This window comes from Manis pentadactyla, chromosome 4 (assembly GCF_030020395.1).
Source record: "Manis pentadactyla isolate mManPen7 chromosome 4, mManPen7.hap1, whole genome shotgun sequence".
Classification (NCBI taxonomy): domain Eukaryota; kingdom Metazoa; phylum Chordata; class Mammalia; order Pholidota; family Manidae; genus Manis; species Manis pentadactyla.
This window is the reverse complement of record NC_080022.1, coordinates 14,817,929-14,836,425: the sequence shown is the minus strand read 5'-3', so window position 1 is coordinate 14,836,425 and position 18,497 is coordinate 14,817,929. Positions and strand designations below refer to the sequence as shown.

The 18,497-nt window shown below is 46.8% G+C and overlaps 1 protein-coding gene across 1 annotated transcript; it reads right to left on the bottom strand.

Moving 5' to 3' along the window:
* Positions 1–1,055: 1,055 nt before the first annotated feature.
* PINK1 (PTEN induced kinase 1) lies at positions 1,056–13,277 on the bottom strand. Its single transcript, XM_036914518.2, has 8 exons — positions 12,827–13,277; positions 8,279–8,566; positions 6,787–6,887; positions 4,899–5,081; positions 4,194–4,357; positions 2,776–2,903; positions 2,169–2,405; positions 1,056–1,355 (listed from the first exon to the last, which is right to left on the bottom strand). The coding sequence occupies exons 1-8, from the start codon at positions 13,220–13,222 to the stop codon at positions 1,098–1,100; spliced, it is 1,755 nt and encodes a 584-aa protein (XP_036770413.2). The 5' UTR covers positions 13,223–13,277; the 3' UTR covers positions 1,056–1,097.
* Positions 13,278–18,497: the final 5,220 nt, after the last annotated feature.

The following is an 18,497-nucleotide window of genomic DNA, read 5'->3' as shown; positions in this document are numbered from 1 at the left end:
TCAGTAGCTGGAGGAGCTCTGTAGAAATATTTCCTCAGAAACGCCCTCAAAGCTGCTCTAGAATGTGTCCCTGCAGCTCGCTCAGGCCTCACGTGGATGTGTATTTGTCCGGGTACCTGAATATCCTGACCTGTGCGGATGTTTACCTTAGCTCAGGTAACGGGCAGGCTGACGTCATGGCTTCCGGTGAGCCAGTCCGTTCCTGGAGCTAGGGGCACATGTCATAGTCACCCTTACACTAACAGCCACTGCCTTGGCCTGGATCCTCTAAAGGGCGGGGAGCACAGGTCTAACCCTCAGCCCAGCCTCATCTAACAAACCAGTTCGGCTAGGAACTGTTCAGAGGGCTGGGATGACATAACTGCTTACCAAAAAGCCCTCCCTCCAGCTTAACATCTCATTTGGCCCAGAGAACTCAATCCTTTGGATTTTACATGGAGAACTTACCACGTTATTTTTAGCAGTGATACACACACAAAAAGGGCCTAGTGATTAGTTAGCATTTCTTTAGAGTTAGGCCCTTCATCTAGACTAGGGTTTGGCAAACTATGGCCTGTGGGCCTGTCTGGCCTGCAAGCTAAAAATGGTTTTGAGTTTTTTTAAATGGTTGAAAAACACTAAAAGAATATCACATGACAGATGAAATTAGTTTCAGTATCTATAAATAAAGCTTGATTGACACACAGCCACACTTACTCCCTCACACCCTTAAGACTGCTTTTGTGCCACAATGACGAGTAGCTGCCGCAGCCTGAGTATTTAATCTCAGGCCCTCTACAGAAGAAGTTTGCCAACTCCTACCTAGACCATTTTCTTCATTTTACAGGTAAGAGACTTTTAGTCCACCCAGGTTAATATGATGCATCCAAAATCCCACAGCTATAGCAAGCGAGTAGCTACAGACTGAACTTGGACTCATGTTCTTCCTTCCACTTGCCAAACCAGAGGCTTCTCTTTGGCTGACTAGCTCTCTCTGCACCATCTTTTCTCCTGTCTCCCACCCTCACACCTATGAGCCCCCTCGCTCAGCATTCACAGACCACCACGACAACAGATAATGTTAAGTTCTTTTAGTAACTGACCAGCTAAATCAGTCATCACGGGGCTGCCCTCCAGGAGCAGAGGAGGAGGGCTGCGTGGCACAGCGCTTCATACTCCAGGTTGGCCAGAAATAACATCTTCATTTTTGTTTCTACACAGCTCTTCTCAGTAAGACTGTTGGCCAACAGAGTAGCAGCTGATTGTTGGAGGAGCCAGCCAATCATCTTGTCTAGTTTCAGATTCTTCAGGGCTAGAGTGTGTTCACCCCAGAGGCTTAAATGAAGCACATTAGCAGCTACCCGGGCAGATGGTCTCTGCAACAGGAAGGGAAGCTGAAGCTCAGAACGTCTACGTCAAGCATTTAGCCCACAACCTGCTCTATTAATGAGTCCATCCATGTGTCAGGTTCTTCCCATCTCTGGCCCCAACCAAACTCTCTTCTCTCTTCTTCCTACAATACCCTTCACTCACCTGGCATTCTGGCTGCTGTCTACCTGTGCTTTTGCATGTGCACAGGTTTGCCTGGGCCCACGAACTGCTTCCTGGATACTAGCACTGTCTGGTGAGAGGGGAGTTACCTCCCATCACTTAATAGCTGGTAGGAGCAAGGATCTCCTGTGACCAAGAGCACACGTGGTGCAGTGTGAGGTAAGTAGTTTGAATCCTGGTCTGCCTCTGTGTGCTTTCCCCTAAGCATGCCACCTGAAGTGGACCTGCCACTCCAATGAAGGCTTCAAATAGGTTAGCCTTTATGTTCCTTTATATTAATTTCAAAGTGTCCAGATCTGTTCTCAGGAGAGGCTTCACATCAGTTTTTCATCAGAGCTCAGCAGTTTCTATAAGCTACATCTCTGTTAAATATTTCTCAAAAATGCATTTTTTTCCCTCTGAATAACTTAAGCAACTAAAGCCAAGAAGAGTCAAATTGCTAGATTTCTGACTTATTTGGTGGCTAATTTCCCTAAGCCTGATGATACTAAAATCTATATAGTTCTCTTGTCTTTGGCCTTTATAAAACAGAGTTGCTGTCTATCCCTCTAGTGCCAGCCCAAACGTGATGTTTCCTCTGAAATGTGAACTGAGGTTTCCATCCATGCAAACTCTGCAGAGCCTGGGGTCAACCTCACCTTGCTGACGTCCCGCTGGAGCAGTGACCTCACCAGCTGCCTTGTGTCTAGAGGCACTGACATGGGGAGCGCAGGCAGCTGAGCCTCTTGGTAACTGCGGCTTTCAAAGTGGGCCTTGCCCTGGCCATAAAAGGGATTGGGGAGCCCAAAGATCTCGTAGGCGAGTGCTCCCACTGCCCAGGCGTCAGCCTTGCTGTAGTCAATCACCGCCTTGGGGCCAGGGCAGGCTGTGGACACCTGTTTGGAAAGCAATGTCTGAGCAGTCATGCTGCTGGCACTTCTAAGCCATTCATTCTCCTCCTGCATGACAACTGATGGGCTGATCTGAACTCTGTCCCAAGGAACCCAGAATTTGAGCAAGCTGTGGGGAAGACCCAGAAGAATTTGCTTAGGCTGCCTGCTTTGTGCTGACAAAACTCACATCCTCTGGGTGGTTAGGGAAAAACAGATTAAAGCAAAGTGTGGGGAAGGGACTAGTGCCAAATTATGGCTCAGAAAAGATGGAGGCACCGAGTAAATAATGAGGCATCAGGCCTTCTCCTAGCAGTCAGTGGGAACATGGTGGAACAGTCTGCTGATGGTGCCTGACACACTCAGCAGGACTCACCTCTGGAGCCATCAGGCAGCCGTTTCCACCCCGATCTACATAGCAGCTGGTGAAAGGCAACTGCAGGCCAATGCGCTCGTCTGCCAGGCAGCAACCAAAATCTGTAATCACCAACCAGGGGCAGCCGTCTGGGGAAGGGACAGGCAGGTTAGTGACTGATCCTCCCCCTTCCCTCCAAGAGGCCCTCATGTGTCTCTACTAAAGCCACCATAAAGACGGGGGTGAAAAGGGGCTAACAGGGACTCGGCATTGGCCCAGGGGCACTGGCCAGCAAGGCCTGGATGGGTGCCCACTGACCAAAGGGCTGAATGGGAGGGCCAACTCCATGAATATGGAAATGCCTCTAGGAATTCAAAGCCCCAAGCAAAGCCCTGATTAAAAGCTTGGCTCACTCTAAATCTAGTAATTAGATGTGTCCCCAAGGCCAAAGGAGCTGCTCGTGATTAACTCATCAAATGGTGCTTGACTCAAATGAACTCTCGGCATTACACCCCAGGAGTCTGCACATGAAACCCCAACTCCAAACCTAAGAAACAGGTGCATTAAGGATTAGTTAATTGTAAAAGGATTCACAGACTTCCTTTAAAAAGCTGGTTCCTTTCAAAACAGCAGCAGACTCAGACTCCAAGAAGGGACTAGCGGTTACCAAAGGGAGGGGTGGGGAAGGGCAGGTGGGGAGGGAGGGAGAAGGGGATTGAGGGGTATTACGACTGGTACACATGGTGAAAGGGGGGTCACGGGGAAGACAGTGTAGCACAGAGAAGACAAGTAGGGACTGTGGCATCTTACTTCACTGATGGGCAGTGACTGCAATGGGGTGTGGGGGGGACTTGATAATATGGGTGAATGTAGTAGCCACAATGTTTTTCATGTGAAACCTTCATAAGTGTCTATCAATGATACCTTAATAAAAAAAATAAAGTAAAAAAACAAAGCTAGTTCCTTTAGCAACTTAATTGCATATTATTTAAATCTTCTATTTCAAAATTTACCAGATATGTGAATCTCCTGTACAGTGTCCCAGGCAAGAGGCATCCAGCTTCTACTTAAGTGCTTCCAGTAACGGGGAACTCATTACGTCCAGAGGCAGCTGGGCCCACATTTGGATAACTGGCACTGCTGGAAGATTCTTAGGTTGAGCTAGTCTCTTACTTTATCCAAGAAAACTTCCACCACTGAGGTTTTTGTTCTGTGAGTGACAGGAAGGAACTTGGGGAGTGCTAACCATCATTCCCCAAACCCCGTAGAGAGAACCAAAGCCTCCATTTTGAAGGAGGGATTGCATACCTCTTATGTACAGAGTTAAATTAAGACACGGTTTATAATAGAAAAACCAAAAAAGACCCTAAGGGTCCTAAATGTTCCCAGACCTGGTCTGGTTGCCCCAGGTAGCTCTGAGGTTGCAGCAGGGTCCCTACCTGCGTCCAACTCCATGAGAATGTTGTCAGATTTTAAGTCTCTGTGTGCGACGCCCTGTTGAACCAGATGGTCCACCCCTTCCAAGAGCTGCAAGGTCATCATGGTGGCGAGGCGGGGGCCTGGGGTGTTCACCTGCAGGTACTGGCGCAGGGTACAGGGGTAGCTGGTGGAGAGGGTGACAGGGCTTCTGGCTATGTGCACCAACGATCCCTAGCATCTTATTTACTAGGAGGATGATGGGCCTTTCCTCTTCTGGAGCTTTATTTCTTTTTTGCCAAGTATCCTCTCTGTTCCCACCCACCATCCTAAAATTAGGAACACAGAGCTGGGCTCCACATGCCGGAGGTAATGGAAAAGGTACTCATTTCCTTAAAACACCCATTATAGCATTGCTTGTGGGTACAGAGGGTGAGGAAGGAGGACTACTTTTATGTCTTAAAAAGAGGCAACAGGAAAGGCAAGCGAAAGAGAAGGGGTGATAGTCAAAGGTACTAAAAGCACTAGGTGAAATGTGTCTTCTGAATAAAAGTGAGATTCTGTTTTCATGGAAAACCATCCTAACGGGAAACTGCTCTCTAGGGCACACTTACATCCTTGGCATGGCTTTATTCTACCAAAGGGTGAGGCTGCCCTCCCCTGCAACCCTGGGCTCAGGCATGTGGGGACAGCCCCTACATTCCAGGCCCTGCCACACCCTCACTTACTTCTTCATAACGAGAAAAAGCGTCCGCCTGTGGCCCAGGCCCTCGGGATGAAGACATGGGGGCAGCACAGCAGGATAGTCGGCCAGGGCTCCTGGCAGCAGTGGTACAGATGAGGTGAAGGCGCGGAAGACCCGGATGATATTGGGGTGAGGAGCCAGTTGCTTGGGACCTCTCTCGGGTTTTCTGTTTTAGCCAAATGGGACAGATGAATGAGACCAGTATCAGATGCGACAGTTGGAAAGATAATCTAAGACCACAATAAGTACCAATGTTCATTTATTCACCCATTTATCAAATATTTACTGTAGATCTGCTCTGTGTCAAGTGCAGAGCCTGGTGTTGGAGGAGGAAAAAATCCTATAAAGATGACCCATCACATTTCATGATGCCACTAGTCCGTCCTGTAGCCCGTCTATCCATCCTTCCATCCCATGTGGCAGAGACCCTGCAATAGGCTGCCTGGATGTGAATTCCAGGTCTGCCCCTGTAAGTCCTTGGCCAGGTTACCTGGCTTCTCAGGGCTCAATCCCAAATGCAAAAGGGGAATAAGTGGTAACACACTGCATAGGGTTGTTAATACCTGTAAAGGACCTAGAATCTCTGTGATTCCAAGTTCTAGCAAAACGCTTGGCATGAGTGTGAGCTCAGTAAACCTTTGTTGAATAAACGAATGGACACAGATGCAGTTCACAGTAGAGATGTCACCTGCCTGCCAGCCACCCCTCCTCCTCCGGGAGCCCCACACCCACAGCCCCGCTACACAGTGGCTGCCTGACTGCCTGCTGCAGATGGGCCGTGCCACTCAGGCAGAGCTGACTGCATGGAGGGTGGACACCTGGCCCAAAGGCCACAAGCCTGCAGTTGCATCTGAGACCCAAGTGGCTGGTGGGAAAAGGGAAGGAGGGCCAATTATATTCTTGAGTTTTAAAGTGTAACTATGGCAGTCAGCTGGAGGTGAAAGGGTGCCATGAGACCTGCCTGGGGCCATGGGAGTTAGAGGGGTGCAAGCCCAAGGTATGCAGGGATAGAGGAGCCGTGGGGCAAGACACGCCAGGTGTAAGAAGAGAATGGACATCAAGACAGAGGCATCAAGACAACACTGGGGGGGCAAGACACCCACCCATCCTCAGATATGCCTTTGTTCCCAGGCCTTGTAGATCCAGGCCTCGCATGGCCTTCTACTGCTGTTTATCTGGAGTCCCCCTGAGTAGGCCCCTGTTCATGCAATCAAAGGAGTTAAAGCATTGTTCCTAGCCCTCTGGGGCTAGTGGGAGAGTCAGGATCACAGTTCAAGGCTGTCAGTGCCACAGGGGGAAAGCTCTGCCTGCCTGTCACAGGAGCCCTGAGGAAGAGTATGGCTGTGCTGGGCAGATATGTGGGTGTGCACAGGAGTATCCTGGAAGGGGACAGGAGGCTCTGGGGAGGGCAGCCCAAGTATACTAACCACATGCACAGAGGCAGTCATGGAGGAGCCTGGTGCATTTGGCTGGGGAGCAGTATGAATTCAGTATGGTGGAGTGGGTGTAAATGGGACAAGATCAGAAACGAGAGGGGAGAAGCAGTGAGAGGAGCAGGTCATAAAGGGCTGAGTGTGAGGTCCCTAGAAGAGCAAAGGCTAGGTAGACATCCAGAGGTCCAGGGGAGGTGCTGCTCCTGAGACAGGAATTTGTCCTCAGTACTTCATAGACCTTCTTTCATATTCCCCCAGTCATATTTAACAGACATTTACTGAACTACAGCACACAAAACATGAGAGCTCTGCCCTTGGGGAGCTAACAGGACAGCTGGAGGGACAATGGATAGACAAAGACATCTATGGACATCCATGACCTAAGGCCAGCTGGTTCAGAGAAGTCATGGCCAGTCTGGTAGGCAGGTGGGTGCTTACCTGTAAGCGACTGCTCCATACTCCCCCGCCAAGGCCACTCCGCTAGCTGGGACCAGCTCCTGGCTCATGGTGCTAAAGATGGCTTCACTGGAAGACCCTGCCTGGAACACACCAATAATGAGTCCAGGGTTACACAGACCCAAGCAAGTCCAGCCCTTTGTAATCTGGACCAGGACAGCTACTACCTAACTGGCTTTGATCTTCAATATAAGACAACCTCTCTGAAGTGGCAAGCCAAAACTAGTTTGTCCTGGGACAGAGGGCAGAGATGCCACCCATGCCAGCTTAGAGGATGCTTCCCACACTGCAAACTCTTGGCAGCTCAGGTACCCAGGGCAGGAAGAGATGGAAGATGATGAGTGCTTGGATGATCCTCTTGCCAAGGATGGCTCTGGTCGCCACCAGCCTCCAAACTGACCACTGGGGCACTAAGGCTATCCTTGCAGGCTCCCTTCAGCAGACGGGCAGTGCCTGACAAAGCATAACGTGCCGAGTCACAGAACAGCCTCCCCCAACCCCAGTAAAAAGAAACAAACAAAGCCAAAGAGGAGAAAAAGCACCTTATTTTCCTCATTTCATTATGAATGTCCCTCAAGATCTGTGAAACCTAAGAATCCTGTAAGAATCAAGTGTTTTAGCTTTTGTGAATGGCTGTCATGCCCCAACCAGGGGAAGTTTTGATGCTAAGACTGGATGTTCCTCAGGCAAAGGACTTGGCTACCTGTTAGCTATTAACCCAGCATAGGTGTGCAAAAGCCTAATAACCTTCATTCACAAACAAGAAACTGCATTCTTCAGTGTCCAGGATGAGCCGCTGTGGCTGTGTCCCACCTTAGCCCTGAATAGCTCTGGGCAGGAGGAAGAACATCAAGTCTTAATTTTCTGAACCCACCATTGTAATGGTAAGGTAAAGAAATTAATCTACATAGACAGAAATCTTCATTTTTGTTGGGGGAAAAAATACTCAACTTCCCCAAACCTCAAGTTCTCCAAGCATTGAGAGCCTCAGTAGGTGACAAGTCTGATGGAGGTGAGGGTGAAGGGCGAGTTTACAGGAAAGGAGAGTGGCCCCTCCTCTCCAGTGAGGCAGGTCAAGGGGAAGAGAGAGGATGGTGGTCCTGAAATTAGCTAACTGGATCAGCACTGACCAATCAGAAGCTGATGGTTTAGGCACTTGCTACTCTAAGTGAGGTTCAAAGACCAGCTGCGTGGGCATCACCTGGGAGCTTGTTAGGAAGGCAGAAGCAGGTCCCACCCCAGACCAGCTGATCAGAACCCACCTTTTAACCTGATCCCCAGGTGATTCGTGGACATTACAATTTGAGTCATGCTGCTTCAGACCCTCGTGTGTGAGGTTGAGGGAGCCTAACAATATAGGCACCTGTACTGCAGAGAATCTGCCTCTCTACTTCCTGGGGAAAGTGCCATCAGATCCCCCAAGACCGGCACTTTGAGAAATGCCTACTTTATAGACGAAGGGCCCCCTCCTTACCGAGATGTTCCACATCATCTTGATGGCTAAGGGAAAGACAGAGTCTCGTGGGGTCTGGTCCTCCTCTTCATCCCGCGGAATGGTATCTGGGCCCCTCCCTGGAAGAAGCCTTAGGTTCTTTGCCACCTCAAGCTTCCGGGGCAACACAGGCATGGTGGCTTCGTACACAGCAGCGCTGCAGCCCTTGCCCAGGGGCCGCCCTATCAGGTACTCCTCTAGCTGGAAGCCCTGTGAGCGTCCAGTGTCCAGCAGGTCAGGTAGCAGCTTGTTTTTCTGGGTAAAAATTGACTGTGAGGAAAAACACATGCACCATGAGCCAGAGAGCCTAGCAAAGCTCCAGCACAGGGAAATGAGAGCAGGGAGGTAGAGCAAGGCAAGGGCTTCGCCAACAAGATCAAGAGCTAATAAAAATACCACCACATTGGGCTTTACTGCTCGTGCTGGGCTCAGCCATCCTGCCTTTCTCTCTCATTATTCAGAGTTATTTTTCTCAAACTCTGTACCTTCATTGCAGTCACAGAGACAGCCCAGCATAGAATACTGTGAATTAGTTAAGAGGTCAGAACTAAATTGTGCAGAGGGCACACCATTCCTTTACTGCTTGTCAAGTTGCAGCACAAACTTGGGAGGTTTCTGATTATGGAGAAAGTTCTCTCCTGGCAAAGCGCTTGGCAGGGAGCTACTGGGTGATTACCAGCCATGGACAGGCATGTGGCCAACAGGCCCCTCCACCTGCAAATAACCTCCGGTTACTCTGAAAGGCAGCGAGCGGGGTGAGCTCAGGAGGCTCCAGAGCTGAGTCAGTAAGTCCTGTCTTCCTGTCTCCGCCTCTTAGTAATCTGATGAGCCCATGTCTTTCTTTCCAGAAAGGAACAGGGGTACAGATATTCTGATACAAATAGATGACGTGCAGGTGTGTGGCAACACTGGGAAAGAGCCCATTTCCCTGCAGTCCAGGTCCTTCTCTACTTCAGGCAGGCGACCTTATTTTTCCACTCCCCCAGGCTCCACCCTCCTCCTCAAATCCTGACCTGCTTGCTGATCACTCCTTTCCGTGGTCAGTCACCCACTTCTAGATGTTCCCACTTTCACAACATCCCTTTACCTGCTGCTGAGCCAGATGAAACCACACTGCATACACATGTCACTCTTCTGCTCAAAACCTAACCAACAGGTTATGCATACCTTGCCTTGCTACTTCTTAAAAGTGTAAAGTGTTCCACCAGGCTGGCCTGTGCACTGTCCATACTTGGCTTTCATATGCTTCTCTCTGGACCTTTGCTCACACTCCTTCCCCCCACACACTGTATTGCTCGCCTGGTTCATCCCCACTTGACCATTAGGTCCCAACTTGAGCTCTTCCTTCCTTTATAAGCAGACCTGACAATCCAGCCCAGAGCAACCTTTCCTTCTGGAGGATTCGTAAAACGCTTAGTATCTATAAGCTAATACATGTTGCAAGATAACTTTCCACTTTTTAAAAAATTAAAGTCTATCTTGCCTTGCCAACTAGTTTCTAAACTAGTCTAAACCATGGAGCAGAAGCAATATTTTGTAGAGTAATCCTTTATCAATCATAGTTTTGAGAATGAGATTTATTTAACTTTTTATTTTGAAATACAGACTCACAGGGAGTTGTAAAAAAATAGAAAATAGTACAGTGTGTCCTGCGTACCCTTCATCATTTCCTCCAATGGTGATAACTTACGAAGAAGTAGTACAATACTAAAACCAGGCAAGTGACATTGACACACTATTGTTAACTGGACTAAGGACCTTACTCAGTTTTTGCCATCTTTCTGACCTACACTCATTCGTGTGTGTGTGTGTGTGTGTGTGTGTGTGTGTGTGTGTAGCTCTGTGCAAGTGCAATCACCACCACAATCAAGACACAGAACTGTTCCGTCTCTGCAAATAACTCCTTTGTGCTACCTCTTTTAATGCCCCACCCCACCCTATCCTGGTCCCCTGGCAACCACTGGTCTGTTTTCCATCCCTCTATAGTTCTGTTATTTCAAGAATGTCATATAAATGGAATCATACAGCATGTAACCTTTTGGGACTAACTTTTCACTAAGCATAATGTCCTTGAGGTTCATTTAGGCTGTTACCTGTATTAATAGTTGACTTTACGAGAGTTTAACAATTCATCCACTAAAGGATGTTTGGGTATTTTTTGAGAATATTTTGCTATTATGAATGATGTTGCTATAAACATTCCAGCACAGGGCTTAAAAAATTATTTCTAAGAATTGTAGTAAAATATGCATAACATAAAGTTGACCATTTAAATAATTTTAAAGTATGCAGCTCAGTGGCATTAAGTATATTCACATGTTGTGCAATCATCACTACCATTCACTTCCAGAACTTTTCTCTTCATGCAAACTGAAATTCAATACACTTTAAACAGTAACTCCCCAACCCTTCTTCTTCCAGTTAGCCCCCATTCCACCTACCATCTCTATGAATCTAACTAGATTAAGTAATTCATATGAGTAGAATCATACAGTATTTATCTTTGGTGTCTGGCCTATTTCTCTGGGCATAATGCCTTCAAGTTTCATCCATGCATCCTAATTTCCTTCCTTTTTGAAAGCTGAGTAATAGTCTACTACGTGGACATACCACCTTTTGTTTACCCATTCATCATCCATCGATGGACAGCTGGACTGCTTCCACCTTTTGACTACTGTGCATAATGCTGCTATGAACATAGGTGTGCAAACCTCTGTTGGAGTCCCTGCTTCCCATTCTTTTGGCTATACACCCAGAAGTGGAGTTGCAGGATCATACAATAATTCCATTTTTAATTTTGGGGGGAAATGCCATACGTTTTCCACAGCAGCTACTCAGCTATAGGTTTTTGTGTGCACATAAGCCTACATTTCTCTAGGTAAATGCCCAAGACTGCAATGTCTGGGTCAAACGATTAAATGCATGTTTAGTTCTGTAAGAAACTGCTATTTTCTGGAGTGGTTGTACTATTTTATATGCTCACCAGCAGTCCACTTTCTCTGCATTTGGTATCATCACTATGTTTTATTTTGGCTGTTCTGATAAGTATGCAGTGATATCAATGTTTTTAATTTGCATTTCCCTAATGGCTAGTGATGCTGAACATCTTTTCCTATGCTTATTTGGCATCTTATCTCCTCTTGGTAAAATATATATTCATGTCTTTTGCCTACTTGATTATAACTTTTTTTCCCCACATGTCTTCATCTAAAGGGTGCAGCCACTACTACTCCAGTCTGATACCATATGGAATTTTAGCGTTGGACTTGCCAGATCTGGTGATTTTTTTCAAAAGAAGTCAAACACCTGCATTTTTAAAATTAACTGACAACTACTTAAAAATTTTAAGACTCAGGAGGGCAAAGTGTGAGAAAAGAGTCTGTAGATGGTGAGTGAGAAGAATCATGCCGCTCAGTTTTAAAAGCCTCTTTAATTTTATGCAGGATTTGTCAAGTTTCCCACCCTTGGCTTCTGTCAGTTAAGCCACAGCAAAAGGCAAGGACAGTGGCTGGAGAGCAGGCCAGATGTCACCTGTTGCCCCAAACTGGCCAGAGTGGAAACATGAGACACTCTGGTGATGAGTGACAAGAACTGGGCTGGAAACCAGGAAACAAGGAAGAAATGCTTGGCCCTTAACGAAGTGTCCTTAGGCAAGTCACTCCATCTTCTACTGCCTCAGCCCTAAGATGTAAAATGCAGGGGCTCTACTAACTCAGAGTGGTTCCAAACCCTAGGAAGGAGACTCATCTCCCCAGAAAAAGTGCAAATTCTGCCAGCAGACGGCCTTCAGTCGTGAGCTACTGTGCGAATTTTGTACTTGCCAGTCTTAATTGCAGAGCCAATTCTTTAAAATAAACCTTCTTTTTTATAAACACATCCTATTGGCTCTGTTTCTCTGGAAAATCCTGACTATACAGATTTTGGTTGAGTAGAAACAAGTCTTTGAGCTATTTTAAACATTTAAAAACCCTAAGAAGCCCTACATATCCAGACATTCCTGATGACTCTACACAGGTTAATTTAAAACCATTAAGTCTGATGTTTTCCCTGCTGTTCAGTTGTCACTTGGGCTCCAGCAATTTCACTAACTGTTTGGCCACACTGTGTACGACAGCCTGGCTCAGGGGTGGAGGGTACACCGCCTTTGGAGATTCAGACTCTGCGCACTGTCCTTTACTAGCTATGTGACTTCCACCAAGTTACTTCACCTCTCTGAATATGTTCCGCAGGCATAAAATGGGGATGACAACTACTTCAGGCATAGAAGTGTTATGATTTGTCCCTAAGTTTTAGAAAATTTACACAAAGCCATCAGCCACACTGCAACAGGAGCTGTAATTAGCAGCCCATCTTCCAAAACATGCTGTTTGAGGGAAAACGGTAAAACAAGTATGAGGTGTTGGTCCCATATCAGATCAGTATCACTGCAAATGAGCCTTGGTGATTTCCAAGGAATTTCCGCCTCGGACCCAGGACCCCGCCCCCAGCCACGCCCCCCAGTCTCCCGCCCCGCTCCCGGCCAGGGCTGACCTGGATCTCCTGACAAGCTGAGGCCGCCCGCCTGCCCTCCGCCTGCTTCTCCTCGATGAGGCCCAGCCCCAGCCCGAAGGCCAGAAAGACGGCCCGGCCTCCAGGGCCTGCTCCGCCCCGGGCCCGCACCACGAACTGCCGCTGGAGCCGCGCCGCCAGCCCGGCCACCGACTGACGGAAGAAGCGGTAGCGCTCGGGGAGCCCGAGCCCGAGCTTGCGCGGCTCCGCGCCGGGCCCCGCGGCCTGGCCCGGGCGCTCTCCGCGGCCCCAGCCCGCCGCGGGGCCCGGCCGCTCAGGCCGCCCCCAGCCGTAAGCCGAGCCCGGCTTGGCCGTGAAGCGCAGCAGCAGCGCTCGACCCAGCTGCAGGCCCCGGCCCAGAGCCTGTCGCACCGCCATGGTGGCGCCACGACCAAGGTCGCCAGCAGTCGCTGGCGTCGGGGACGCCGGACACAACGAACTTCAGGGGCGGAACTTCTGCGCAGGCGCGGGCGCCGGTGGGCGGGGCCGACGTCCTGGCGGTCCTGTGGCTGGGCGCGCGGGGCGCTGTGAGCGCAGCTGCGCGGCGGGCAGTTTCTTGCTCTTGAGCTTTGGACCCGGGTCGGGGGTGGATTGCGTGTCCTGGAGGTCCCGAGTGTGAACATCACTGGCCCTGGGAAAAATGGAAAACCTGTGAAGGGAAACTAATATTTATTGAGTATCACCCACCGTGCTAGACTCTCTACATCTGTTTATTTTCCCAAGACAGGAATGTCACTTTTATTGGTAAGGAAACTGAGGTTTAGGAAGGGCAGTGACTGAGGTCGCACGCAGTGTCAGAGCCGAGGCTAACGTCCACGTTGCCTAGATTGTTATGTCTTTGTCGCTCCCTCCTTCCATGCCCTGAGGCATCTCTCCACAAACCCACAGTCCCTTCTGGTTCTTAGGACCACAAGAGAAATCTCACTCCCAAGGCCGCATTTTTCAGATGAGTGAACTGAGGATCCCGACGTGGAGCGACTTGCCCAAAGTCACATAGTATGTTAGTAGCAGTATCTTGTTACCCAAACCCGCTGTTAGGAATGACTGATAAAGGAATTTATATTGAGTGATTTTTTTTTTCTTTTTCCTGCCTTTTTTTTTTTTTAATGGAAAATTTCAAACATGCACAGTAGTAGAATAGTATATAAAACTCCATGTACCCATTATCCAGCTTCAACAATTATCAACAAATGGCCATTATTTTATTCTTCTATACCTTCCTACTATCCCCATTACTTTAAAGCAGATCCCAGACATAGTTATACATATTTCAGTATCTATCTCTAAGAGAAAATAACTCTTTACAAAAAATGAACAATATTGTTCTCACCTCGAAAAAGATTAACTCCATAGTATCATTTACAATCCAGGCAATATTCACATTTCCCCATTGTTTTGTTTTGTTTTCCAAATTGGGATCCAAAGATGCTCTACATAATGTATTTGCTCATGAGCTATTCTTTTATAAGAGACTAAGCCATCTCTGAGCTAAGGAGATATATTTTGTGCTGCTGCCATTAAAAAAAAATATTCCTGTAGACAGTGACTGCAATGGGGTGTGGGGGGGGAGGGATTTGATCATATGGGTGAATGTGGTAACCACAATGTTGCTCACGTGAAACCTGAGCATAAGATTGTACATCAATGATACCTTAACAAATAAATAAGTAATTTAAAATAAATAAATGAATTGGCTATTACAAGACCAGAAAAAAAGAAAAAAAATGTTCCTGTGATCATGGATTTCCATTCCTTACCCCTAAGCCTGGTTGTGGGTAACAGGCCCTGGAAGATACGTGAAATATTTTTGTGGATGTGGCCATGAATCTCTGTGTGTGAGTGGGTGAGCTCAGGACAAGGAGATTTTTGTTTGTCCTGAGACCCATCTCAGTGTTGCTTGAGTAGAGAGACACAGCCTAACCCATTTATTTCAGGGCTTATTTGGGTCCTTCAGCACAGCCCTGGTTCTGTGCTGTGGAGTAAGTGGGAAGAAGAGGCCAGCAGATAAAAATAAGACAACTGCAAAAGGATCCATCTTTGAATTTGGTGAATTTAAATATATTGAAACTAATATATATATTTAAATGGGGACTTGGTGATTTCACTCCTGGCTATAGACCCACAGAAACGCATACATAATTTCCCCAGGAATGTTCATAGCAGCACAATTCCACACAGTGTAAAACCAGGAACAGTTCAAATGGCCATCTATAGTAGACAGCATTAATTGTGGTATATTCACTCAATAGGATGCAAAACAGCCATGAGTGTCTACAACTATATGTAACAACATGGATACATTTTATAAATACATATATATATACTGATCAGTTAAAGAAGGCAAACATAAAAAGAAATACCATGTGATTCTACATGGATCCACCTTAAAGTTCAAAGGCAGACAAAACATGTATGTTAGAAAGCAGGATAGCAGTTGCTCTTTGGAGGGTAGTTACTAGAAGAGGATTTGGGAGGTTTTGGGGTGCAGGCGATGTTGTTTCTTGATCAGGGTATGTTCATGGGATGAAAATTCACAGATGTACACTTTGATTTGTGAAATTTTCTGTGTAATATTTCAATAAGCATTTTACATAAAAATATTTTTAACATAAATCAGTAACTCATTCATGGTCTCAACATTTTTTGAAAAATGAACTTATTTTGAATAGCGCACTAAAGTTCACAAAGTTTACTGAATTGTCTTGGAATTTAATGGTTTCAAACAACAAATACATTTGAATAATGAGCTTCGTTGTACCATAAACCTTGAGTTGAACTCTGCTCTCAGCGTATTTCTAAAGTGTCTTCACTGTGATTCTCCTGATGATGGCGAGGTGAAAAAGGCAGGACACGGGAGAGAGACAGAGGCAGGGCACAAGCAAAAGGTTTCACATCCCTTTCTTCCTTTAAAGACAAAGTCAGGGGCCATGTAGGCGGTAGCTGCTGCTGGAGGGAATCTTCAGTCATGAAGGGTTCTGGGTCTGCCGCTTGCTTGTTCGAGGCGTGGATCCCTGGCTACGGTCGGGTAGCCAACTGTTTCAGCAGTGTGTGTCTGTGTGTCTGTGTTCTGCTCTCTCTTGGGAGAAATTGCAGGGTCCTTGTGATCCCCAAACATTTATTTGGGAGATACATAAATAGACAAATAGATGAGTTTCTTTTCAACTTATTTATAGAACCCATAGAAATCGGATTTAATTCCTTTAATTCCTTGATTGAGCTCAGAGAACTTTAAATTACACTTGAAATGCTCCATTGAAATTGTTTTTTACAGAAAGATAAGAGAAGGTGGGAGAGACTTCACGCTCTTGTGACCACAGGCACACCTAGGGAAACAGTTAGTTGGGGCAAAGGTCTCATTTAAAGTTTAAATTTCATCTGCTGTGTGTCATCATTACAGCTCTTTAATGTTTACTGGGAAGGAACAAGAGGTTCTCTGAAATACTTAATGGTTTAACTACAAGGATTTTCTTTACTCTCCTAGGAATGCCACCTTATACCAGGAAGCTTGTGCTGACTACAGCTTATTAAGATGTGTTCACTGGAGGGACATTGTACTGGTGTTGTTGAGTTAAAGAGTGCGTTTGTCATAAGCCTTTGGATTTGTACTCTGAAGCTGCAAATAAAATCGCAGGACCTCTGATAACTTAGCCTACCCACCTGCAGAAATGACATCTCCAGACTGATGTTAATTAACCCTGTAGGCTGTGCAGTTTCTTAGTCATCAGAGAGCACTGGCCTAGCTCACTTCCCCTTCTGTTGAGCATTGAAGTTGCTTCTGACAGGTCTCAACCAAGCACAGTGCAAAGTTTGATTCTTCAGCAGACCTCTGTAAGGAGGGCGCAAGCAAGGGGACTTCTAAACAGAGAGGCTACAGCAGTGCTTGCAGGGTGCCCAGGTTCTCTGTTCTCAGGGCAGATAACAGCCTTATTGTGGTGGGGTGCAGGGGCTGCCTCTCTCAGGGATCATGGCCCTGATTCTGTTCATCCCCATCTGTTCTCTGTAGAAGGAAAAGTCTTTCCATGGTGGCACCAAGTCTCAGGTCACAGGGGATGGTTCTGAGCTTCTCCTGTTTCATCTTCCATCTCTGCAGTGCTATCCCAAGAAAGTGAAGTCGGGGATATGGTATATCAGTTTTCTGCTGAGGTGTCTGTTTATACTGCAGATTAATATTCTATATGAGTCTCATTCATTCCTGGATCATTTATTAAATGTCAGTGATGTACCAGACAGGCATTGATATGTTCAGCCACAAGAGTTGGAAAATGGAATGCATCTGGTGTACAGGATGCTCTGTGGGCATCCTTCTTGCATTCTTGCACCCTTTCCCTTACATAATAATCCTGAGAAGCATCATTTCACCTTCCCCCAAAGGACATGGGGGAAATAAAGCTGATGCTAATGTAAAAATGGGAAAAGACAAGACTTCAAAAAGAGAGCTGTGGAGGGCCAGTTGACCTTTCCTTCTGGATGGTGTCCTTTGGCACCATTTCAGTGCTCTTTGTCTCCTCCTGGCAGAAGACAGACACATTTCCCCAGAGCAGCAGCATCCTTTATCCACAGACCATTTCAGAAATGCTGTCTCTGTGCAGAGGTGAAAGGAATTTTTGCTAAAGCTGTTGACAGAGCAAAGCTGCTGCCAGATCAAAATCCAGCTACTTGAAACTGTTGGGCTGTAGTTTTTGGAGGTTAGAATCAGACAGTGCTGGGCAGAGAGTGAGATTTCACTGGGTAGAAGTCTTTCTGTTTTGCCCAGGGAAGATGGATGGAAATGGGTGGTGATGGATTGGGAAGATGCGCTGTTGAGACATTCAGACAGTCTGTGGTTTATGCAGTCCAATATATTTGCTTCCCTGCAGTGATTATTCAAAGTACACACATGGCTCTGTCACCTGCTGCTTAAAGCCCTTTACAGGCTCTTTGCCCTTGCCCTGTGCCCTCAGGATAAATCCCAACCTCCTTAGCCTGGCACAGAAGGCCCTTCACTATTGGCCTTAACGTCTTTCTCTTGCTGTTCCCCTTCCTTGCCCTTCATGGTCCAGAAATACTGAATTACCTGCAGTTGTCCGAAGCATTATGCTGATTCCTCTGTCTTGATTTACCTCTTTGAAAAAAATCGCTATTCATACTTGAGGTCACCTCCTCCAGGAAGTCTCCTTTGATCTTTCCTAGAGTGGGCTAGGAACTCCTCTGTCTCCCCCTCACAACTATGAATTCTGTAAGGACAGAGATTGTGATTTTTAACCTTAGATCACCCAGCATAGGGCCAGCTGGATCTCCAGCCCTTGCTCGAGAACCATCTGGAAACAAGCCCTCAGTGGGCAGGTTAGCTCTCAAGGTGAAGAGGAGGGGAAGCAGCTGAGCTATCCTTTCAAACTCCCAATCACATGACTCACTCCTCCTTCCCGCCCCCAACAGAGTCAGCTACTGCCTTTGCTCTCTAGAATTTACACTACATTATTGCTAAGTGAATTTCCTTTTGATGACTTCTTTTTATGCTGCTTTCACTTTGTTTTAGAGTAAAAGCTCTTTAAATAAAAGTAATATGAATACGTTTTAAAAAACATTAACAGTGTATATAGACAGGCTCATTATGAAAAATCAACACCCCTGTTCCAACTCACTCTAAGCCTAGAGGCCACAATACTTTACTGTT

Bases quoted from the DNA above. Each gene is read 5' to 3' on its own strand.
- PINK1 (XM_036914518.2), bottom strand. From the start codon at position 13,222: ATGGCGGTGCGACAGGCTCTGGGCCGGGGCCTGCAGCTGGGTCGAGCG. The intron at 6,888-8,278 runs GTAAGGAGGGGG...GGTGTGTTCCAG, and splicing joins AGATGATGTGGAACATCTCG to GCAGGGTCTTCCAGTGAAGC. The intron at 4,358-4,898 runs GTAAGTGAGGGT...CCTCTCCACCAG, and splicing joins CTTTTTCTCGTTATGAAGAA to CTACCCCTGTACCCTGCGCC.